This window comes from Diospyros lotus, chromosome 3 (assembly GCF_014633365.1).
Source record: "Diospyros lotus cultivar Yz01 chromosome 3, ASM1463336v1, whole genome shotgun sequence".
Lineage (NCBI taxonomy): Eukaryota > Viridiplantae > Streptophyta > Magnoliopsida > Ericales > Ebenaceae > Diospyros > Diospyros lotus.
This window is the reverse complement of record NC_068340.1, coordinates 27,136,948-27,162,891: the sequence shown is the minus strand read 5'-3', so window position 1 is coordinate 27,162,891 and position 25,944 is coordinate 27,136,948. Positions and strand designations below refer to the sequence as shown.

The 25,944-nt window shown below is 39.1% G+C and overlaps 1 protein-coding gene across 1 annotated transcript; it reads right to left on the bottom strand.

Annotated features, from left to right (window-relative positions):
* Window positions 1–25: 25 nt before the first annotated feature.
* On the bottom strand, window positions 26–23,238 carry LOC127797033 (uncharacterized protein At2g27730, mitochondrial). Its single transcript, XM_052329493.1, has 4 exons — window positions 23,110–23,238; window positions 9,160–9,297; window positions 1,730–1,768; window positions 26–458 (listed from the first exon to the last, which is right to left on the bottom strand). The coding sequence occupies exons 2-4, from the start codon at window positions 9,259–9,261 to the stop codon at window positions 252–254; spliced, it is 348 nt and encodes a 115-aa protein (XP_052185453.1). The 5' UTR covers window positions 9,262–9,297; window positions 23,110–23,238; the 3' UTR covers window positions 26–251.
* Between the last annotated feature and the right edge of the window lie 2,706 nt (window positions 23,239–25,944).

Here is a 25,944-nt window from a genome sequence, read left to right as displayed (position 1 = left end):
CACGCAAAAGAGAATTGCAGAGCCGTGAAGAAATTGACAAGTTTTTATCCATCAAGCATTGATATTGTAAGTGGATGAAATAGGAAACAACTCGACTCATTCGGGAGAGTGCGTTCATCAACGATATGGAGGCAACAGGGCCGAAACAGAAAAGGGGATCATTTTAACTTTATTTTTAGTCTAAACCCATATTTGAAAGTAATCATTTCTGGTACCACTAGCCACTAGACTGATATCCAAGCAGGCTAACATCAGTCCTGCACTTCTTCAGTCTTCTTGCTTGAACCAAGGTACCACCATCCCAGTGCACCGAAGCCAGTCACCACACCAGCTACAACTGCATAGTTTCTGTACTTATCGGTGGAAACTCCAGATGTCGAAGAGGTCGTCTCACTGGCCTTAACATCAGATGCTGGCCCTCCTGAGCTTGTTGCCGGTTTTTCCTCTGGTTTAGGCCCCTGGAAATAGTCCATTGTCAAACAAAGGCCTCATGTTGTAACAGCATTACACGAACAGCTAAAGGGAAAGAAAACAGCCTAGGAACCATGTAGCATTATGAAACTGGGAACCCTGACTAATTGGACAGGTAGTTCCTAAGTTGTATCTATTTGTAAAAGATTGAATGGATATCTATATCAGAAGCAGCATGCTAAATATGTATTAACAAATTGGGAGTTCTCTGAACTGTCCTTAAAAAGAAATTTGACAAAGTAAAATCCAGACAAAATTAATTCCTACACTAAAACACTCGATTAACAATCATCCATCCAACTGTTCAATCAAGTATCAAGATGGCAAGAGACCCCCGAAAAACACATTAATGTGGTTTTAAAAACGAAGCTGAAAATGCTAACCTGTATCTATGCAGCAAGACGGCTTCAACTTTGAATTTGTGAAAACACAAGGCGGTTTAAACTTTTACATTTGTACACTGCATTTGTCAAAACTTAAACTGCGTTGCATTTGTCAAGGCGGTTTCAACCTTGCATTACGATTTTAGTGTGCCATTTGTCAGAAGCCAAGGTTAGGCAGAAACTGTGAGCGCATTTCTGTCATTTGGCATAACCGCAAGGGCGGTTTCTGCTTTATTTTTGAAACTGCATTTTTATATTTTTCTCTTCCCACCTTGATGCTTCTTTGAATGAGGTGAGTGATTGATTTAACTGAGAGTTACACGGAGAATTAATTTTACTAAGTTTTATTTCGTCAAATTTTTTTAAGGATAGTCACAAATTTTGGAAACACTCACAAATTGGTGACTGAATCTAGCAAGCTCATATTGCAACAAAGTTCAGGCTAAATGGGTGGTTTTTACTCTTGACAATATGAGGAAGGCTTGGCTAAGCAAATTACTTAGGAACAGCAGCTTGTTGGCTAAATCAGAACAATACAAATTACTTAGGAACAGCAGCTTGTTGGCTAAATCAGAACAATACAAATTACTTAGGAACAGCAGCTTGTTGGCTAAATCAGAACAATACAAAACAAGAGACCTTCATATGCAATAGTCTGTCAGACCTACCAATACCCAAAAAGGAAAAGCATGTTATGCTGCAATAAAAATGGTGGCAAAATATAAGCACAACTAAAAAGTAACCCGGGTGGCAATTTGTAAAAGTTAGATGTCTTATTATAGGGTTCTGCTTAAATTCTTAAAGATAGTCACCTTCCCTTTAGGACAACTTGAATCAACCGATCAATTTAAAGAAAGCATGGAGTATGATTCTACCTTGCGAGCAAGCTTCTCCAACTTCTCTTGTTCAGTTTTCTGCAACAGCAGACATAGGTTAAGTATTTCATAACATGGGACTACAGACATAATAGGCAAGCAGAACAGGTTTTCACCTTGACAATTCCATGCCCAATACTAACATAATGGTCATAGCAATCCAAAAAAAATAAAAAATAAAAATAAATAAAGGAAAAAGAAGAAGATGAAGAAGAAGAAGAAGGAAAAGAGGGGAAAGAAGAGTAAAGAAAAAAGAATGCATAAAACAATATCTTTATGCATGTAAAGGTTGACAACACAATTTGCTTTACCAACTTCCAAAAATTCCACCATGAATGAGCAACCCAGATGCTTCTCATGTTCCATAATTGCTTTAAGAAGCCCAATGAATTGGGAAATTGAGTTTTCCACAAAGGAGGAGCCAATGTCTAAAATAATTTCAATTTTTAGTCAAAAAAAATAGTGCCACTAAGTTCCTTTGAAAATTGTTAAAATTATTAGTATAATTATATATATTGTAATTACTGTATATGTGTTTTATTTGTAATTAGATTAAATCCATAGGATAAACCTATAGGTGTTTAAGTCTCATTATGCCTATTATAAATAACAAACTAAGAGAGGCTAATCTCTTAAGTTTTTCTCTCATCATTATTTTCTCACATGGTATCAGAACCATCGGTGAAAAAAACCTTAGTCATCACTGTGTATCTTTTTCCAGCAACCTTCAAACCCTAGCCATCACCATCACTGCCTATGCTAGAACACCATTGTCTAGCCACCACTTGCTAACACCACCACCACCCTAGGGTTCGCCACCATCAAATCGACTGACCACCGAAGACTCGTTGTTGACGGACCACTCACGCGCCCCCACGCGTCGTTGCCACATGCTACTCGTGCTGACGCGTGACAGCGCATTCGCTAGTCACTTCTCTCCGGCTTCTCCAAATATGATCTCCAATGACCCGTCAAGTTGTTTTCGGTGTCAAAGTCATCGCCATGTCTGATCTCAATGACGTGGTTTCTGTTGGTTCTACTCCCGCTTCGACATCTGTTGCCCCTGCTACCCTCTCAATCATTTACTGTCTCCAATCTTGGGACAGTCAATATTACTACTATCAAATTGATAGGGTCTGCCAATTATCTCTCATGAGCAACCTCTGTCAAAATATATTCAAAGGGCAAGGCCAAGCAAATTATCTTACCACAAAGGCTGAAAGTGTGTCAGAAGCTAATCAGGCTAGATGGGAACAAGTTGATACCCAATTATGTAGCCTCCTATGGCAGTCTATTGATCCGTCCACCATACAACTCTTTTGCCCCTTTGAAACTTGTGTTGATGTGTGGAAGGAAGCTGAAGAGTGTTATACAAACGACATCCAACGTTTGTACACTGTGGTCTCTAGTATCAAGAATCTGAAACAGGAGGCGTCTGTAGAATCTTATTTGGGGTAGGTTCAGGCTCTCATACAAGAATTTGATGCTCTACTTCCTCTTACTACGACCCGCACCGAATAGATTACTCAACGAGAAAAGTTTTTTATGGTTATTGTTCTCTCCAGCTTGAAACCAGAGTTTGACGCCATCAGATATCTAATAGTTACAAAAGAATGTTTTTCTAGGTAAGAAAAATCTATGGATGAATTCGGAAGTTGTTGAGTCAAAATCAAGAAAGTTGATGAGAAGAGAAGGACCTGTGATAAGATCTACCAGATTAGAGAAGTGCTCAAGAAGGAATGTTCAATGTCCTCAATCTAACAGTAATAATACAGTGGAGGCAGAGGGCAACAAATATGGCGATGGTTTGACCCATGCCAATAAAGATAGGGCCAAGAGGGGGAGGAATGTCTTTGCTCATGTTCCCTTAGTAGAAAAGTTCAAGCAGTTCAAGACGATGTCAAGCAAAAGTTGCACAAATAAAAAGTACAAGGCAACAGCTGACAAACATAGGAAGCACAAAGTATTTGAGGTTGGAGATGAAGTCATGATATTCTTGAAGAAGGAACAGATTCTAGCAGGAAAGCAGAACAAGCTCAAGCCAAAGAAGTATTGTCCTTACAAGATTACAAAGAAAATCAATAATAATGCTTATGTTGCAGATTTGTCTAATCATATGGGTATTTCCAAACATTCAATGTGGCTAATCTCTCTTTGTACTTGTCGAACGTGGATTTGTCCTACCCGGATCAAAATTCGAGGTCGAATTTGTTCTCAAGTGGAGGTGAATGATGCGGTCACCAATCAAGACCCAACCCAACCAAACCTGAACAATATCACCGGAATAGTAGCGTCAGAACAATATTTTAATACTTCATATATTTTAAAATTCTACTTGATTTAGGAATCTATTTCATGTTTCTACTTGTTAGAGTAAATCACAGCATTCCACAGATTCTCTCAACTCAAATAACTCACCCTAAGCACTCGCACACCTGAGAACACAAACAATATATAGATACCAGTACCACAATCAAGAAGAAAGAAAAACAGTAAGAACACAAGGAGATTTATCCTGGTTTGGTCTTGAATTAAGACCTACGTCCAGACTGCTTGACGCCTCACAATCCACTATCTTGAAACTCCTTTAGGATGATTACAAAGAAAACCTTAATTCTACCCAACCCATATACCCTAAAAGCTTAGCAGAATGTAGAGAGTACAAGCTATCCCCAACCTCTCTCTATCCCTCTCACTCAATCCCAAACACAAGATAGAAAACCAGAATCAACCCTCACAGAATGAAGCGTGCTAATCCCTTATCCTCGTACTCCTATCCCACAATCCCTATTTATAAGCTATAGGGGCATGAGTTACAAGATTTTAACTAACTGCCCAACTGACCGAAACTAACTAAATTGGTCAGTTGCCCTTCTAGAAACATACCTTCTAGAAGTGACATTAATTTTAACTCTACAACAAAAAAGAAACATGCAGCAATGCAATGATACTGATTACATCTATTCTAATCTAATACAAATGACACAACACTACTTGATTTAGGATTCTACTCCATGTTTAATTAGAGTTTTATTTTTATTAAGATTCTAGTTGAATTTTATTTAAGATTTATTTCTATTAGAATTTTAGTTGACTTTTACTTAGGATTTATTTCTATTAGGATTCTAGTTGGATTTTGTTTACAAATATTAGATGAATTTGGATTAGCCAAATACTATAAACATGCCTAAGATCTAGAATTTATAATCAAGTTTTCTCAATACAAATTTCAGCAACATATTTGGGTTTTCTTAGCAAAACAGTCTTGTTTTTGCATCTTCTTGAAAGCCAAGCTTCGGCCATTGAAGTTTGTTCTTTCAAGAGTTTATTTTGGTGTGTCTTTTTCACACCCACGCTACACGCTGCGTCAGTACCTATGTCTGCAGCTAAGTATGATGCCTTCTTGAAGATTTAGGCCACCCAGTAGTCTCATCTTGGCAATCTCATTACTTGTGTTGCTCAAGGCTCATTTCTTGGTCATTGGATTATAGATTATGGCGCCACTGACCATACGTGTGGTAATGAACTTCTTTTCTCCTCACTTACCTATTCTGATATCTTGCCTACTGTTACCCAGGCTGATGGTACCAAAACTGTAATTAAAGGGATCGGTCAAATCACATTCACCCCGTCTTTCTCATTAAATTTTGTTTTATATGCTCCTGATAGTCCTTTTAATTTGATTTCAATTAACCAACTCACCAAAACCCTTAACTGTTATGTTATCTTTACTCCTACCTCTATTTGTGTTCAAGACCAAGGTACGGGACGAACGATTGGCATCAGGCGTGAGTCAAAGGGTCACTATCATCTTGTTGTGCCTAGTTCGCCGGTAGCTTGCACCAGTGTCGCTTCCCCAAATCTTCTCCACTATAATTTCAGCCATCCCAGCCTCTCTAAACTGAAGAAATTAGTTCCTAGATTGTCTTCGTTCTCAATGTTTAATTGTGAGCCGTGTCAGCGTGACAAACACGCTCATAATTCTTTTTCTCGTTGGGTCAATAATAAGGCCGAGGCTCCCTTTTTCCTTGTGCACTCTGATGTATGGAGGCCCAATCACGTCAATTCTACTCTTGGTTTTTCATATTTCGTTACCTTCATTGATGACTTTTCTCGTTGCACCTGCTTATTTCTTAAGAAGAGTCGGTCCAAGTTCTTTTCTAACTTTCAGACATTTATTACTGAAATAAAAACACAGTTTGGAGTTTCTATACATGCCTTACGTAGTAATAATACTCCTGAGTATTTTTCTTCTCAATTTACTACCTTTATGATTGCTAATTGCATCCTGCATCAATTCTCTTGTCTTTACACACCTCAACAAAATGGTGTTACTGAGCGTAAAAATCATCATCTTATTGAGACTGCACGAACGCTCCTTTTACATGCCAATCTTCCCACCAAATTTTGGGGAGATGATGTTCTAACTGCATGTTATCTAATAAATCGCATGCCATCTTCAACATTACAAGACCAAATTCATCATTCCCTTTTGTTCCCTACACAGCTATTTTATTTTGTTTCTCTTCGTGTTTTTGGATGTATCTGTTTTATGCATTCTTTTTCACCTAGACAGGATAAGCTTGCTGCAAAATCTCTCGAGTGTATTTTCCTCGACTATTCCCAATTGCAAAAAGGCTATAAGTGTTACTCTCCGGAGCTGAACCACTATTTTATGTCTACTGATGTCACATTCTTTGAACAACAATCTTTCTTTTTGGTTGCTCAACCTAATTCACAGAGTCTTCACCAAGTTTTGCCTGTTTCTTTTTCTTTTCTTCCGTTGTCCTTGTCAGGACCGTCTGTCTCCTCCTCTATGGCGCCTACCCTACCATTTTCTGATCCACCTTCCACGACTCCTCCACTTCTTACATATCACCGTCATCCTCATCCCGCTACCAACGCCAGCATTCCTCCAGCTCAAGACTCTCTTTACTTGCTCTCTCTGTTTGTGGTCCCTCTTGCCCCGAATCCTGAGCCCGACAATCTCCATGTTGCTCTTCACAAAGGTACACGGTCTACTCATAATCCCCATCTTATTTATAAGTTTTTATGCTATAACCGTTTGTCTTCTTCTTATAGTGCATTTGTTTCGAGTATTTCCTCTGTTTCTATTCCTAAAACCATAGGTGGAGCTCTGTCTCATTCCAGTTGGCGTCAGGCTATGTTAGATGAGATTGATACCTTACATTCGAATAGTACTTAGGATTTGGTGTCTTTACCACCAGGAAAGACTCTCGTTGGTTGCTTCACTCCCAAAGTAGGTCCTGATGGACAAGTGGAACATCTTAAGTCCTGCTTGGTTACCAAAGGCTTTAAACGGATCTATGAGCTAGAATATAGTGATACATTCTCTCCTATTGCGAAAATGGCCTCTGTTCGCCTCTTTCTCTCTCTGGCTGCCACACGTCATTGACCACTCTATCATCTCGATATTAAAAATGTATTTCTTTATGGTGATTTGCAAAAAGAGGTATATATGGAGAAACCACCTAGTTTTGTTACTCAGGAGGAGTCCAATGTAGTCTGCAAACTGCCTGTAACAATATCCATGAGCATGATTTAGCAGGTTCAACATTGTGGTTCAAGTCTTTGATCTCACTCGAGTGAAGTTGATCGTTCGATTTTCTATCGCCATTCTTCTTCTTTATGTATCTACCTTGTTGTTTATGTATATGACATTGTTATCACAGGGAGTGATCAAGTTGGAATACAGAACCTGAAAGAACATCTACATCAGCATTTTCAAACCAAAGACCTAGGCAAACTTCGGTATTTCTTGGGTATTGAGTTGCTCAATCAGGAGATGGTATCTAAATTTCTCAGAGGAAGTATGCCATTGACATCTTAGAAGAAACTGGCATGGTGAACTGCAAACTAGTTGACACCCCAATGGATCCAAATGTCCGACTCTTGCCAAGACAGGGAGAACTTTATTCAGATTCTGGAAGGTATAGGAGATTGGTAGGCAAGTTGAACTATCTCACAATCACTCATCCCGACATTGCTTTTATTGTGAATGTAGTTAGTCAGTTTCTCAGTTCTCCATGTGATTCTCACTAGGATGTTGTTATCCGAATTTAAGATATATCAAAAGAGCGCCAGGTAAAGGGCTATTCTATAAGGATAAGGGACACACAGATATTTGTTGTTATGCAGATGCAAATTGGGAAGCATCTCCTTCTGATCGTCAGTCAACCTCTGGGTATTGTGTTCTTATGAGAAGAAATCTGGTTTCTTGGAAAAGTAAGAAACATAAGATAATAGCTAAATCTAGTGCAGAGGCAGATTGGGAAGCATCTCTTTCTGATCGTCAGTCAACCTCTGGGAATTGTGTTCTTATGGGAAGAAATCTGATTTCTTTGAAAAGTAAGAAACATAAGGTAATAGCTAGATCTAGTGCAGAGGCAGAGTATCCAGCTATGACTAATGCAACTTGTGAATTCATCTAGCTTAAACAACTCCTACAAGAACTCAAGTTTTGTGAAGTGTCCCCCTATGAAGCTTGTTTGTGATAATCAAGTTGCCTTACACATTGTTTCCAATCCAGTGTTCCATGAGCGGATTAAGCATATTGAAATCGGCTCACTTTATTAGAAAAAAACTAGTTGAATGTGTTATTGTTACAAAGTTTGTTAACTCCAATGATTAACTTGCAGATGTCTTCACCAAGTCTCTAAAGAGTCCTCAAATGGAATATATTTATAACAAATTTGGTGCATATGATATCTATGCTCCAACTTAAGGGGGAGTGTTAGAATTATTAGTATAATTGTATATATTGTAATTATTGTGTATGTGTGTTTTATTTGTAATTAGATTAAGCCCATACGTTAAACCCGTAGGTGTTTAAGGCCCATTATGTCTATTATAAATAACAAGTTAAGAGAGATTAATTTCTTAGATTTTTCTCTCATAATTATTTTCTCACAAAAACATTGAGCAAGAATAAATGCCAATATGTGTGAGTATATATATAACATACTTACTACAGAAGGGAAAGAAACAAGGCTTAAATGAATCAAAAACATACAATCCTTAAGAGATCTGAGATCATGAATATTGCTTTGCATCCATGAAACAAGAAATGTGTATGCCATCGCAATTTTCAATGCAAAACAACAACCAAAAGTACTTCAAAATGCCAAATGAGTAATGACAGGAAAAAAAAACTATAAAGAAAGAAAGGACACTTAAACTAAATTTTGAATGATTAGAAAAACAACTTGAAAGAGAAGTTCAAAATTAGAAATACAAATTTAATGATATCATCCTAAACCAATCACCCCCACAAAATATCCTGGTTAGATGAAAGTAACAATATGCAAACAAAAACTTAAAAGAGCAAAACGAGAAGAGAAATTAGAAGGACAACAAAAACAAGGTCACATTTACCATAAGAAAGCATATGAACAGAGAGACAGGCAGACCTTAATATATACATTTTCTGCAGCCCTTTCCTCCTCACTAAGAATTTTACCACTGCTCGACAATCGACGAGATAAGTATCTTGCAGCAATCCGTGCCACCATTGCAGATGGAAGTCAGGTTGCCTAGAAACAATTTCCCTGTGAAATGATAGCTCACAATATCAGCTCAAGAGGGTTTAACCACTCCTATTATGGTATCATGTTCCAAGAAGTGTAGATTTTATTCTATGTAATCCCATTAATGCACAACAAAAGCACTACATTAACTTCACCTGAATAGGAATGGGATAGACTATAAATTATCCACATTTACTTGTAGAGAGATAAAAAATACCGCTAAGAATATGAATCTAACTCACAATATAGGCAGTGGAAAAGTCAAAGTTCATATTATTTATTGTTCATACAGGTAGATCATGTGGTTATTTCACAATACCGAATCAGTCAATTTAGGCAACATGGGTATCTTCTCTCTTAAGAAGAAGAACCAGATCAAATTAGTTCTTACTTAAGCAACCGAGCCATGTACCTTTTCTCTTGAAATTAAATTTATAGTAAGCAATTGCCAGGGAGAAAAAACAAAAAATAAGAAGAAATCAGCTTTGTTGAAAGCAATGAAATGTAATCCAGGGGTTAAGCCACATGTTAAATACATTCCAGCCACTTGTTGATTGTGATTATAGATTACCACAGGAACAGCTAAAAGAATAAAAGGAAACTCTAAACTCAGATCTGTTAAGCACCAGCATCTATAAGCATGTGTCCTAAGAAGAAAATTCCTTTAGGGGGAGCCAGCGTATTCATGACTTCACTATAAACTCAAGTTACCAAAACCCTGGAGAGAACACCAGATTCTGATAGGAGGTAGGAATTAATATATTTATATCTGACGACTGCGGGCTTCCAACACTTGTATGGAAATAATTTCTCTCACTTCAAACAGATTTATGGATATCATATAACATTAAAGGTGAACATATAGGAACTCTATAAACCCTCTTATCAAAAATCTGTATATGTTTTAGATATTTAAGATTCTTGTAAGAGGAAGTTAAAATTTTCAACAACATTTTAACCTGAGACCAAAATTTGAGAGAGAAGGAATTTGAGAACTACTGAAGTTCAATAAAGCAAATGAACCATTTATCATACCAAAACTGCTTACCATATCTTCACAACGTGACATGGTCAACCTTGTTGAAAGGGATAATTAGCCTCTTGTTACACCTCATTTATATCTCTAAAGTTTCCATCATACTATCAAATATCATCAGTCTCTTTCCAGATAAGTTTTCCCTGTACTCTACTTCTTCATCTTGTCAATTCAAACTATGGAATGAACTACATATTCCTCGCTATACTATCACGACCCCTGGGGGTATGTTTGTAATTGGGGAAAATTAGTTAGGTATAAGTTGTTAAGAGGGCTAACAGAAAGGGTTTAAGAGGTTAGGCGGGAAAAGGGAATAACTAACTTGTACAATAGCTAGCATGGTTGTTAGGTTAGTTAGAGGATTGATAACAGCTAGAGGCTCTATCATAGAGACCTTTGCCAAGATGGAAAGGCATGCAATGAATAATATGGATCATCTTTTCCTTCCTCTCGTTCTCTCTATCTCTCTCCCTGTTTTCTCTTATTCTCTCTCTCTCTTTTACTAACTCTCTCTCTTTCTATCTTTCCCTCTTTGTCTATCTCTCCCTCTATCTCGTTCTTGTAATTACTGAAATCGATCAGCCCTAATTCAAGAGCTTGTCAAAAGTGGTATCAGAGCCAGACGAACCAATTGTGGGGTGATTGACAGGTAGCATTACGGTGAGGGCAGGTAATCGAAACTTGCTAGCGATAGCAATTTCAGCACGGTCACGGTAGTACAATTATTCTAGCGAGTCAATGCCGTTAACTCAACAGGCTCGATGGAATAGTGAAGGCGAAGTAGGAAATGGCCATTGGAGAGTGATTGGGCTTCGATGACTCCTAACCACTGTTCATTTGCGATTCCAAAGGTGGGCAATCGTGGAATCACAGTGATCGCCACTGTGATTCCAGCAAGGGAAACGCGAACAAGTGTGACGATCATGAGGGTGGTTGGGTCGATGAATGCCAGCAAGAGCGCAACCCAAGGGCATTCCAAATTGATCGGACCAACGATTCTAGGTACATTGATTTCCAGCACTCAGGGGTGCCAATTGCGTTCCCAAGCAAGGCTGACGATCTTGAGTCGGAATTGAAGGCAAATTGGGGTAGGAATAGAAGGTGAAACTGGTGCTAGCGTTTCTTGATGTCAATTGCATTCACACCCAAGTAGATTCCAACGAGCTGGGGTCGAAAGTTGAAGGAGAAGGATCAAGAATCGGTCTTGATCAAAGTTTAAGATCGATGCTTCTTGGCTGAGAAGTTCAACCATTTCTGAAACAAATTCCGACAACCTTGGATCGGAATTAACGGCGAAGAAGGCACCAAAAGCAACAAGAAAAGGTGCAGAAGAAGCGGGTAACTGTTGTTCCAATGCGGGAAGGGAAGAACCAACAATCATGGGGCCCATTGCGATTGAGGAACAAGAGGTCATGGCCGAGGGTACACGATTGAAGCAGCTAGAGATGAGGTTGGAGGCCATGGAATTCGGTATAGCTGACACCCAAGAGACCATGCGCCAAACTCAGGAGGATTTGGTGGGAATGGAAGGAAGTCATGCACGCTGCAATGAAGAAGCAACAAGAAGCTATGGAGAAGCAACGAGAACCTACTAAAAGGTGTCAAGAAACGGCGGCACAGCAAGGGCAAAGGATTGACAATATGTTAACCCTATTATCTTCTCTGCCCCAATTCCAATTGTCACCAGAATTTCCACCAAGACAGCCATCTGATCCAATTTTGTTGCGCATTAGGGCCATCGTTCAAGGATGCAAGGGGTTCTTGAAGAAGTGGATCGGGCTGCAATTCAACTATTCGAGAAAACCAGGTGAGGAATCTGCAACCTTTTAATCACACCCATACCTCTATACCAAGATTGGAGATTCCTATGTTTGAGGGGAAGAAGCCAAGGTGGTGGGTAAGGAGGTGTGAGAAATTCCTTCAGTTCTATCGGATTTTAGAAGCACAAAAGATCAATTTGGTTGCGACCTACTTGAATGATATAGCAGACTCTTGATATCAAGGGTGGGTCCAAGATGAAGGGCTACAAGAGGGTTGGACAGAATTCTCGGAGGGGTTATGTAAGCGTTTTGGGGAGAAGAGCATAGCGGATATAGTGGAGGAATTTAGTAAATTGAAGCAAGAAGGGACTCTAGTGGAATACCAAGCCCAATTTAAGGAATTGAGGTCCATGGTGTGCACTGTGCAGCCAGGGCTTATCGAACAGTACTTGGTATCCAACTTCATCAACGAGTTAAGGGATGAATTGCAGCCCATGGTAAAGATGATAACACCCACATCAATGAGACAAGCTGCAAGAAATGACCCTAGAGGCCATTTTTAAGAAGCATGAAGTTCCCTATGAGCCAAGTTTGTTGTTAGCAGGGCAGTACAAGAGTGGTAACTCTAGCCCTTTGCTTACATGGCCTAATCAAGAGGCCGCTAAAACACCTTCCAGTAATAATGGCACTAAGGGTAATCTACTGGAGCAAAGGAGACAACTAGGGCTATGCTTTAGGTGTGGAGACAAATATAGACCCAGCCATCAATGTACGAGACAAATAATGAATATGGAGGGTTCTGTTAATTTTAGGGACACTATTGGATCAATTCTTGCCCAATTAACTCTCCCTTACTCCCTAGAATGATGGAATATGCAGCGCTGAGAATGACACTTAATTGCAAATGACTTATAGCGATAAACAGAATGAAAAACGACAGAGAACAGTAAAGAAATTAAAGAAAAAAAACATACCAAAATTATACTGGTTCAAGCCAACAAAGTTGGCTCTACATCCAGTCGCCCGAGGCCTTCAAATCCACTAGAAACCGAGAGTGATTATAGCAGTACAACTGTCCCCTACTCCCTCCTGTTACAGAGCTCCCAAGTACAATGAAAATAACCAAAAAGATTTCCACTAGATCGCTCCAAGAATCACTTTTCTCACAATCTTGATCTCTTCTTCCCACAACACTCAGCGCACAAGAGGATGATCTTACAAAACAAAAAAACTGAGAACTCACTCTCTCTAGCTACCCCTTGCCCTCTATTTATAATAGTGGTTTGATATCCCTATGAAGATATAAAATATTTACAGTTTCACCCCATAACTTTTACTAATTACAGTTTTGGGAAACAACTTCTATTTAATACTTCATTTGCCTATACTCTAGACAACTTTAACAGGTTCTAATGGAGAAAGAGTAGAAAAAGTAGAGGATGTTTTCCATGGGGAAATAGGTGAGTGCAAGATGATCGTGATAGGCCCTCGATTCACTTGACTTATCAAAGAAAGTCTAAGGGGCAGCAAGCAAGGGCAGAGGAGTAAATAAGTTGGTTGGCATAACAACCAGCCATGTGTGTAAGGGGTAGAATGGGGTATCACTGGTGTAACAGCCCAGCTATGGCATAACAGAATTCAGTTAAGGGGTAGAGGGGGGAATATGTAAGGGGTGGGGGGGTAGAGAGGTGGGCAGGCTGTTTTTCTGTAGGAATTTGGGAGAGAGAGGGCCTCTCGAATGCCCTGGGTGATCTTGTTCTTGGCTGGAAAGTTGTTTGTTACTAAATTACTAATACTTGATTCTTGGTTGGAATTCTATCGGAAATCTTACCATTTTGGTATCAGAGCATCACCGATCCTAATGGTGAACATGACTGACCGAGTGGGTGAGTTGGAAGGCAGGATAGATGGCATGCAACGGAGTGTTGAATCGGTGGAGAAGAATGTAGCGGACTTGCTGGAACAGTTCGCTTGGTTGAGAACGAGATGGGAAGAACAGGAGAGGAAGAGGAAGAACAAGGAGAAGCTGAGAGGCCAGCCTCCAGAATTCGCCCAAGATTCAGAAGCGACACCGGAAATCGGGGTGAGGCGAGTGGAGGCAGGGGGTTTCGAGGGGGGATGGCGTCCGGAGGGCCGAGGCCGACGGCTGGAGATGCCCCTTTTCGAAGGTGAAGACCCCGATGGTTGGATATTCCGAGCCGATAGATACTTCGCAGTGAATGGGCTGACTGAAGAAGAGAAGATGGACACGGCAGCGTTGTGCTTGGAGGGTGTTGCGCTCTCATGGTTTCAATGGGAGGAGAAGCGGCGAAGGGTTAGGAGCTGGGAGGACTTCAAGTTCCTGATAAGGAACCACTTCCGACCCACCCAAGAAGGCTCAATCGAAGAGCGTTTTCTCGCCCTCCGGCAGAAAGGAACTGTCAAGGAGTACCGCCAATGCTTCGAGGCATTGGCATCGCCCCTTGAAAACCTGCCGGAAGCCATGCTAGAGGGGCATTTCATCAATGGACTGCAACCTGATATCAAAGCCGAGTTGAGGGTGTTGAGTCCGAGAGGCTTAGAGCAAATGATGGACTTAGCCCAACGCATAGAAGAGCGGAATCGGGTGGTCCGAGGTGGCCTAGGTGGTTCAGGGTCGAACAAGGGACAGGCCATGCTGAACCCAGCTCAAACTTATCAGCGAGGGGGAATTCTACCACCCTTCCAGCAGCCCCAAAAACAAACGACGGTCAGTCCTAATTCTTATCGACCACAAACCATGGGGAGAGGGAACAACCCACCCTTCAAGCGGCTTAGCGAAGCTGAGTGGAAGGCAAAAAAGAGATAAGGGCCTATGCTTTAGATGCGATGAGGAGTATACTATAGGCCATAGGTGCCGAAACAAGGAGCTGCAAGTGCTTATAATATACGATGAAGAGGTAGATGAGGAGGCAGATGGGGGAGAACTGTTGGAAGAAATCACAAGAGAGCCTGGGCAAAGTGGGGAGGTCATTGAGCTCTCCATGAATTCGATAGTTGGATTAACCACGCCATAAACTATGAAGCTTAAAGGAGATATAGAGGGGCAGCCGGTGGTGGTGCTCATCGACGGAGGAGCCACCCACAACTTCATTGCAACAGATTTGGTGCAGCTGTTGGGGCTAATCAGGGAGGAAACAACAGGGTACGATGTGATTTTGGGTACGGGAGTAGCAGTTCAAGGGGCTGGTATTTGCAAAGGAGTGAAGCTTCAGCTCCAAAATTTGCAGATTGTGGAAGATTTCTTGCCCTTGGAGTTGGGAAGCTCGGATGTTATTCTAGGAATGAGATGGCTAGCAACGGTGGGAAAGATGAATGTGGATTGGAAAACTCTCACCATGAAGTTTCAAGTAGGGGGCATGGCCTTACAGGGGGATCCTAGCTTAAGCAAGACATTGGTATCTTTAAAAGCTATGGTAAAAGCATTTAAGGAGAAGGGGGAAGGGATGTTGCTGGAATTGGGGACAATGGCAGCTGAAATTGAAGAAGATCAGAGAGCAGTTCCAGAATTGCTGAAAGGGGCATTGGCTGAATATGGAAGGGTGTTTACTGCTGTGGAGGGGCTACCACCTAGTAGGGAAAGGGACCATGCCATAAACCTACTTCCGGGGTCCTCACTGGTGAGTGTAAGACCCTACCGTTATCCTTATTTACAAAAGAATGAGATTGAGAAGTTAGTAGGTGAAATGTTAGCCGCAAGAATCATCCAACCCAGCTCCAGTCCATTTTCCAGCCCAGTATTATTGGTTAAGAAGAAGGATAGAGGGTGGCGCTTTTGTGTCGATTATAAGGCCTTAAACAAGGTAACGGTTCCAAACAAATTTCCCATTCCGGTGATAGATGAGTTGCTTGATGAGTTGCATGGTGCTCGGGTTTTTTCCAAGCTTGACTTAAAATCTGGTTACCACCAGATTCGGGTTAGGCCCGAGGATGTTCCAAAGATAGCATTTAGGACTCATGAAGGGCATTGCGAGTTCTTAGTGATGCTTTTTGGATTGATGAACGCCCCGGCTACGTTCCAAGCGTTGATGAATGAAATTTTCAGGGATTATTTGAGGCGTTTTGTGTTGATGTTTTTCGATGATATCTTGGTGTATAGCAGCAGTTTGGAACAGCATGAACAACACCTAAGATGTGTGTTAAAGGTGTTAGCGGACAACCAACTGGTGGCCAACAACAAGAAGTGTGTGTTTGGGCAGCTGGAAATTGAGTATTTGGGCCATGTTATTTCCTATTTGGGAGTTTCAGCTGATAGTAACAAGGTGCAAGCAATGATAGATTGGCCTACTCCAACAACGGTAAAGGAATTGAGGGGGTTTCTTGGGCTTACGGGGTACTATAGACGCTTCGTGAGAGACTATGGTAAGCTGGCTCAGCCTCTAACAGATCGATTGAAAAAGAACAACTTTTTTTGGGATGTGGTTGCTGAACAGGCCTTCCAACAACTTAAGGCTAAAATGGTATCCTTACCCGTTTTAGCCTTGCCCGATTTTGAGAAGCCCTTCATCATTGAAGCTGATGCCTCGGGGCATGGTATGGGGGCTGTTTTGATGCAAGAACAGAGGCCGATCGCTTATTTCAGCCAAGGGTTTAGTCAGTTGGGAATGAAGAAATCAGTTTATGAAAGGGAACTCATAGCCATAGTGTTTGCAGTGCAAAAGTGGAGGCATTACTTGTTAGGCAGAAAAAATTTTATTAGAACGGATCAAAAAAGCCTCAAGTACTTGATGGAGCAGCGGGAGGTAAGTCCTGAATATTTGAAATGGATGGTAAAGCTAATGGGATACCAATTTGAGATACATTATTGGGCTAGGATGGAGAATAAGGCGGCTGATGGGCTATCAAGAATCTGTCACACAGCAGCTTTGATGGCTTTTACAGTGCCTAGGGTGGTCCAATTGGAGCACGTGGTAAGCGAGGTAAACGCTGATTCAGGGCTGCAAAAATTGATCTAGGAGTTACGAGCTGACCCCTACTCCCATCCTAATTTTCAGTTGGGGGACAAGCATCTCGTCTACAAGGGACGACTTTACTTACCCAAGGGATCCGCACTAATTCCGTTGATACTCCAGGAAGGGCATGATGGGAGTGTGGGAGGACATTCGGGATTTTAAAAACTTATAAAAGGGTGTCAGGGAATGTCTATTGGCCAGGTATGAAGAAGGATGTGCATTGGTATGTAAGTGAGTGTACGACTTGTCAACAAAACAAATACATAACATTGCCACCGGGGGGATTGTTACAGCCACTACCAGTTCCTAACCAAATTTGGGACGACATTGCCATGGATTTTATTGAAGGGCTACCAAAATCGAACAAGGTGGATTCGATCTTGGTCGTGGTGGATCGACTCAGCAAGTATGGGCATTTTATTAGCCTTAAACATCCATTTACAGCTGAGGATGTGGCTGGAACTTTCATCAAAGAAATGGTGAGGCTCCATGGAGTTCCTAGGTCCATTGTGTCGAATAGAGATAAAATTTTTATGAGCAGATTTTGGGAGGAGATTTTTCGGCTACAGGGCACCAAACTCAAAAGGAGTACAGCTTATCATCCACAGACGGATGGGAAAACCGAGGTACTCAACCGGACTTTGGAGACCTACTTAAGATGTTTTGCTTCCTCCAAACCAAAGGCATGGTTCACTTGGTTACCTTGGGCTGAATTATGGTACAATACCTCTTTTCACACAGCTGCCAAGTTAACTCCTTTTCAAGTGGTGTATGGGCGGGAACCACCTCCCTTATTACGATTTGAGAAGGGAACTACCCCTGTCTCGATGGTGGAGCAGCAGATGATTGAAAGGGATGTAATCCTAGATGAACTAAAGGCACAACTATTGAGGGCAAAGACAGTAATGAAGAAAAGAGCAGATAAGGGAAGAAGAGAGGTGAAGTTTCAGGTAGGAGACTTGGTTTATTTGAAACTAAGGCCGTACCAACGAAGGTCCTTGGCTGCTCGTGCAAATGAGAAGCTGGCTGCTCGTTACAGTTTTGGGAAACAACTTCTATTTAATACTTCATTTGCCTATACTCTAGACAACTTTAACAGGTTCTAATGGAGAAAAAGTAGAAAAAGTAGTGGATGTTTTCCATGGGGAAATAAGTGAGTGCAAGATGATCGTGATAGGCCCCCGATTCACTTGACTTATCAAAGAAGGTCTAAGGGGCAGCAATCAAGGGCAGAGGAGTAAATAAGTTGGTTGGCATAACAACCAGCCATGTGTGTAAGGGGTAGAATGGGGTATCGCTGGTGTAACAGCCCAGCTATGGCATAACAGAATTCGGTTAAGGGGTAGAGGGGGGAATATGTAAGGGGTGGGGGGGTAGAGAGGTGGGCAGGCTGTTTTTCTGTAGGAATTTGGGAGAGGGAGGGCCTCTCGAATGCCCTGGGTGATCTTGTTCTTGGCTGGAAAGTTGTTTGTTACTAATACTTGATTGTTGGTTGGAATTCTATTGGAAATCTTACCAGATCGTTGGAAAAAGATCACAATTGCATTTTATACAGACTGATGGGTTTAAAGGAGGGGCTAAGGCAACAGCGGAACAACCAGAGGCTGTGAATGCGGCTACACTTCTACTACTCAAAGGGGAGAAGCAAGAGAATAAGAAAGAGAGACAGAAGCAGCAAGTATTAAAGATAGGAATTGGTTGAATCGTAGTTGTTGCGGTGAATTCTTAAGGACAAGAATTCTTTGAAGGGGTAGGGATTGTCACGACCCTGGGGGTATGTTTGTAATTGGGGAAAATTTGTTAGGTATAAGCTATTAGGAGGGCTAACATAAAGGGTTTAAGAGGTTAGGCAGGAAAAGGGAATAACTAACTTGTACAGCAGCTAGCATGGCTGTTAGGTTAGTTAGAGGATTGATAACAGCTAGAGGTTCTATAATAGAGACCTTTGGCAAGATGGAAAGGCATGCAATGAATAATATGGATCATCTTTTCCTTCCTCTCGTTCTCTCTCTCTCTCTTGCTAACTTTCTCTCTTTCTATCTTTCCTTCTCTATCTCTCCCTCTATCTCATTCTTGCAATTACTGAAATCGATCAGCCCTAATTCAAGGGCTTGACAAATAATTCAAAAGGGAGGAAGAAGAACCAGGCAACATAGGCTTCCCGCTGAGCCAGGAGGCCGACACCTCCTGCATTTGGCATATGGCCTCTTGGGTGTGGGTTATCCCAAACTCCACGGACTCCAGCCTGATCTCTAGCTGCTTGACTATATGGATTCTGATGCTTAGCTTCCCGATCATAGTTGTTAAAGGCACCCCTAGGCGCAAGGCGCCAGTTCGGCACCTCGTCTGGGCCGAGGACAGGCAATTTCAGGGAGGCCCTCGCCTTGCACGATGAGGCGCCGAGGCGAGAGGCGCGCCTCTTGAAACTTAGGTTTTAATGAAAACCTGGGCAGCCCAATTCCTTCCCTCTTCTCGATTCCAGCATATATACATTATAACATATTTACATTTCTTTAATTTAAGTAAATGTCCACATTTTCTTTTATTTATATTTTACCTTCCATTTACTTTGATACATAAATGTAAATAAGAAAGTACCCCCAATTTGGATTCAATAAAAATATCTAAAAAATCAAAATCCATAACAATAAGAAAATGAAAATTTGATTTTAGTACAAACTCGAGATTTAGCGATTTTACCATCCTTAAAATACATACCTACTATTTCTTGAAAAATTCATTAAAAATCATTTTAACAACAATGAATATTATCTATCAAAATACCGGAAAATAGTTTTTCAAAATGAAAACATTTTCTTATATGTCTCCTTATAATGCATTAATCTTCCAGACTTAGAAAAATAGCATTTTTCAAAATGAAAACATTTTCTTGATTGTGGACTTGTAGTGTTTATATGTTTGTTTAAAACTTTGCATGATGATTGGTACTTCTTTGAGTTTGAGACTTTAAATTTGAACTTTGATGATGTTTCTAGTTTAGAATTTGCATGATGAATGAATCAACTTTGATGATGTTAGTTTAGAATTTGAAGATAATGAATTATTAATGATATGCATGTGTTATTATTGATAATTTGATAGTTTTTTATGATTTTACAAGATTTTGAGTTTTTTTTCCTAAAAGGTGTGCCTCGCTTCGCAAAGGTACGCCTCGCCTCGCGCCTCAGGCTCCAGGACCCTTTGCGTCTCACTGCACCTCGCGCCTTTCAAAACTATGTTCCTGATCACCTTCTTCGATCGACTCTATTACTCAGTTGGTGCCACTCTGACATGTTGAACAACCCTGATGCAATTGATGCCTCCTAAATTTCGCAACTGAGAGTCAACGGCCAACTTTGCCTTCAATACTCAAACTTGGATTGCTGAAATTAGTTGGCTCGCCATTGATTTCGCACATTCCAATTCACCAGAACTTTGATGCTGAGACCACTTCTACAAACTGCCTACCTCTGTTGCGATCTACCAGCTCTGCTTCGAATCTAGCTTGATTATTTCCAAATCAGATCAGATGCTATTGAATTTCCAAACTCACAGCCGAGGAACGACTACTCTGATACCAACCAGCCATTTCTATCAGCTAGTTTATGTCCTAATGAATTATTTGGTCCAGGGTTGAAGAAGAACCGTTAGTGAATGAAAGCAAGCAAGAAACAGCTCAAGAGGAACAATTAAAGCAAGATGAATGGAAGAAACGTGATGAGTCTATGAAGATTGTGGAAGGGTTTTTTTGTTGTTTTGCTTGTTCAAATTCCCGTTGGAGAGCGGTAGCATCAAATCTGGTTTTGGCCTACAGAGCAGTTTGAATTCCTCTCTACTATTGGAGATGATATGGTGGAAGGTATGACGAGTCAATTAAAATTAATTCTGATAGCAACAGGGTATGGGTGGATGGCTGAACTAGGTGTTGCAACAAATCATATTATTGTTGTTTTTGGAGAAAAAGAAACGGTAAGGCAAAGGAAAAGGGAACCAAGAGACAAGAACAAGAAAAGACGAAGAATAAACCAGATAGTGAATATGGGAATTGGATGAAGTAATTTCTTCTAATGGGAGGCATGCAGAATCAATGGCCAATATCATTTCAGAACCTTGCTGTGATTTCTTGGGGACAATAAATCTTTTAAGTTGAGGGGATTGTCACAACCCTAGGGTACAATGGTCATTAAGCATGCAACAATTACTAATTTGTATTTTTCTTGTATTTCTTTAGTTACATTTCTATTTTAGATGAGAAGTTGTAATACTTTCAATTACAAATGATAATTGAAAGCACTAACAGTAAGAGTAGCTATATAAGCTACTCGAGAGGCTCTTTTAGAGGATATTACATAATAATTTATTAAATGCTTCTCTCTCTTCAGTTCTCTCCCAAATTTCTCTCTCGCATCTTTGTGCTCTTCTCTCCTTTCCTCTCTATTCTACTTCTATTCTTTCTGTCTCCCTCCAATTCCTCTCTCTTTCTCTCCCAAATTCTTCTCAATTTTCCATCTAAACCCTAGCCAAACCTAGAGTCGTAACATATACTACTTTGAGACACAATAATAGTGCCATTGTGCAGCTCAAAATGTCATCTATGAAGAATATTCCATAACTATTTATTTTGGAGTTTGACATCCAAAGTTTTAATTCAAACATTACAATAGTCCCTATTCTAGTTAGTGGTCAAAATTGTTAGTTCTTCCACAAGTCAAAAGGCTCACTAGTCACTACAAGAAGTAACTGCTCTAAACTGACACAGGCAACTCAATTAAAGTTGCCAGCTTTGATGAGGTTCTCCTAATAAGACCATCTTACTTCCTTAATTAAGAAACATAACAAAATGAAATCAGAGCATAAGTTAAATATATGATGCTTGTTAAGGAGGATATAAGGAAACTAAATTTCCAACAACTTTTTTGTTTGCTGTGAACATCAAATAGGTTTTAAAATGAAATAACTTTCCTAGCTTCCTTAAATTATTTTAGTTTATTACTGAACTTCCTAGCATCAAGGTATCACAATTCAGGGATATGTTGACCAGATGCTAACATGAACAGAACTAGGATGATAAAGTCCAGCCAACACTTTTCTATCACATTTATAGATGTGAATGCAGCAACTAAATGAATGAAATCATATCTACTTAGATTTAACCAATTCTTCATCCACTACTCAAATGCTAACAACAGCAAAGAATAGTTTCAAGATGACCTCTTATGTCTTGGGGTGAGAGATTCTTCATGGAAGCTACATTTTATCCAAGAGCAGTTCCATAAATGCTAATTACCACTTGATAACAAAATAATTGTACTATTACATCATGTTTTGGTGGAAATGATTCACTTTATCAGTGCAAAGTTCAACGATTTCTGAATCCCACTTCCAAGTACATATAGCAAAATCAACAGAGAACCCTTTTTCCTGAATGATCCGTTCAAATGACCATAAAACAAAAACAACAAACAAATATCATTTGTGTCCAAGTTTTCTACTTCTGCTTAATTAGAGAATAAGGAACAAAAACCACAAGAAGTTCAAATTTCCAGGTTTCAATTTCGAAAACATGATGAAACTTGAAAACCTTGATATGCCAATAAATTACACCGCAAGCTCACATAAATTCTAACAAACACACGTATAAGCAATTAAATATATACACACATATGCACATGCGTAGATACATCTGTAGACAAAAAAATTAACACAAACCAATTTGAAGAACAAGGCTTCACCCAGAAAGCACAAAATATCAAAGAGGGATCTAATAAACAATAAAAACAGAGACCAGTCCCAAGTTATCAAATCGTAATAGACTAGCAAAAAGAGTTTTCATATCGCAATTGATTAGAAAAAATCTCAAATAATAATTAAACCGTTCTAATCGCTAGATAGCCAAGATAGAGAATGCTAAAAACGATATGGAAAATAATAAAACATTTTCAAAAGACTGAATGTCAGACAAACGTTACCCAATCAATCATATAAACCAGGCGAGAACAAAAAGAAATTTATAATCTGTATGGCTATAAGATCAATCGGAGGGCTGAGCTCAGTGAAAGGTGCTTACCAATCTCTCGCAAAGATAGAACGGTGGGGGAGACAGAATCGCGTTGCTTGGTTTACAGGGTTTGTGTTTGGGCCTCGGGTAGGGGGTTTTAAACTGCGGCTTAATTACTTTGAGACCCTTCAGATATTCTCTATTTTCATTTTAACACCCCTGATGAAAGAATCCATGCTTGCTTAAAAAGGGAAAATAGAAAAATATCTGTCCAGAAAATAGAAATATCTTCTAGAAAAAACCGGACCCGTCAGCTATTTTTTATTTTCTATTTTCTATTTTCTATTTTCTATTTTCATTTTAACAACCTCTATTAAAAAGAAAATAGAAATATCTAATAGCAAAAAAAATAAAAATATAACTGGACTAAATAGTAAATACAAACCATTTAAAAATTGAAAGCTCTCTTGTTGAGTTAGAAAAGAAAGGTAGCTACTAGTCCTCGTGTTGAAGAAACCTGTCAATTAGGTGGCAAATCAGTTATGAAATTGTGTTAGATTGTACATGAACTCTAATCGATTGGTAACATTAACAAGTGTTAACAGGCGATGTTTATATTGTGATTATTATCACTCAATAGTTTTAAATTTTATGTATATACATTGCCGTTTTATATATATCTACATATTTTTGCTGGGTATAACCTCGATCTCATAATTATTTATTAATACAATCATTACATTATAATTTATACACAACAAACACAAATTTATTAAAATTAACAATAAATTCAATAACAAATTTTAAAATAAATCTATATGTTTCTTTCGACCCAAAGAATTATATGGAAAGATTTTGGAAGCATCAGGGCTAGTCTCGATGACCGAATCTGAAAATAACATACATTGACATATAAGCAGACTGATTTATACAGGGAGAAAAAGGGTTCCCTCGCATGTAAGCAACCTCGGGGTGTTGCAGCGAGATAAGATAGTATTCGACGCTGACAAGACTCTCTGACGGAGGTGTGGTGCTAACGGTACCTTTATTAAATGTTATATTAAATGTTGATGGAATTAATAATGGGCTCGAGAGTGTTATAGATACAAAAGTGATGATGATCACTACTAACAGATATGAAGTCAAAATTGGGCTAAGATAGCCGATAAAAGTCTTGTGCCTCTATCGGGGCGGGATCTGATTGGGCCAACGCGGTCCACTATATATATATATATAGCAAAATTGGATCCTAAAATAAATTTTACTTATAACACTTAAAAAATTTGGTCTATTAGTTTCCAAACAGGTCCATAATCTGGATGGTCTTCTATAACATAAATTCAACTTTTCCTCAATAATAATTAATAAATGCAAATTTCTAATTGAACTTAGGGTCCAAAATAAAATTTTTTTTTCGAAAAACACTTTCCTTATTTTCCTGTAATTGGTATAAAAAAAAAAGAAGATTAAAGAAAATAACTTTATAATTAATGAAAAATAAACTATTAAAAAGTGAAGCATTATAGGAAAGCAGCTTCTTGACTTGAAAAAATGAGTCACATTTCAGAGCAAAGTACTAGTGCCTTCTCTGTCTCTGCTCGTCGAACTCCTCATTTTTCTGCTTATATCAATCTGTCTCTGTTGCGCTCCGTCAACGTCGCTATACTAGTCATCATCTTCGTCGGGATCTACCTTTCTTTCTCAAGTTGTACATGCATTGTCATTTCTGCCTCTCGTTATGTCTTGTTTTGCCTCTCACTAACTACCGTTTCTTGCCTAACCTTTTGTTTGGCTCCGGCTCTCTCTATTATGTTAGGCTTATAGGACATTGGCCCATTTATTAATTTAATATTAATATAGGTCCAACCTATGCTTATAAGAGTTGGATGGCTATCGAATGGTATATATACACATATATATACACACGCGCGCGCATGGTGGCTTGCACGAAACCTAGGGGTCTTAAAAAGAGAAGCTACCGCTGATTTGGTTTTGAATGAGTGGCTGCCGTTGTTTAATCAGACGAGGAGAAGGTCGCCACTGGTTGCTGTATTTCGGAAAGGGGAAGCCACCACTGCTTGCATTAATTGAAGAACAAATTTGTGCCTTTCTACTTCAATTTTTGCTTCCTATCCTCAATTGTTTGGTAAAGTATTTCTCTCATTTTTTATTATTATTTTGAGTTCCATCAATCATTACATAGATGATGAAATATATGGTTGTTTAAGAATTTATCTTGAATGTGTGTACTGTGTAGTAGATTACTTTTAAATTTAGGATAAAATTCTAAAGAATACAAATATTATATTCTATTATTTGGCTATAGTGAAATTGTCAGATTACCAGTTAATTTTCTCTTCACATTTGATGGTTTTACAATATTAAATAATTATTGGTGTTATTACATTATTATTACTTTATTTATTTTGATATTTCATTATTTGTGGTGATTGTTTTAAATTTATATTTTAATCATGTAGTAAAAAAGAAATATATTTATATTCGCATATCGAATATTTTTTAATATATTATTCATTGTTATATATACATATGATATTATTATATTTTTATTATGTGTTTAGTATATTATTATAGATTTGATGATAATTAAAAATGCAAGCCAAATATTAAAAATAAAATATAATAAAAAAATACATATTTACAGCAATATGTAATATGATTTTCTAAATAATTTTCTAGTAATATTTTCATATTATAGTTAAACAATACAAAATACATTTTAAGATAACTTTTTTATTTAAAAAAAAATACTTTTCTCCAAACAGAAAGAGTATTAAGAGTGTATTAAAGGAGATCCAATTACTCTAATGACGTCCACAGCCAGCTGTTGTGATTTTGGCCATATTCAATTATTCAGGGACAAAAATGTCATCCCATCAAACG

Coding starts and splice junctions, on each gene's coding strand:
- LOC127797033 (XM_052329493.1), bottom strand. CDS start 9,261: ATGGTGGCACGGATTGCTGCAAGATACTTATCTCGTCGATTGTCGAGC. Junction 1,769..9,159: donor CAGAAAATGTATATATTAAG/GTCTGCCTGTCT, acceptor CTGCTGTTGCAG/AAAACTGAACAAGAGAAGTT. Junction 459..1,729: donor TGGAGAAGCTTGCTCGCAAG/GTAGAATCATAC, acceptor GACTATTTCCAG/GGGCCTAAACCAGAGGAAAA.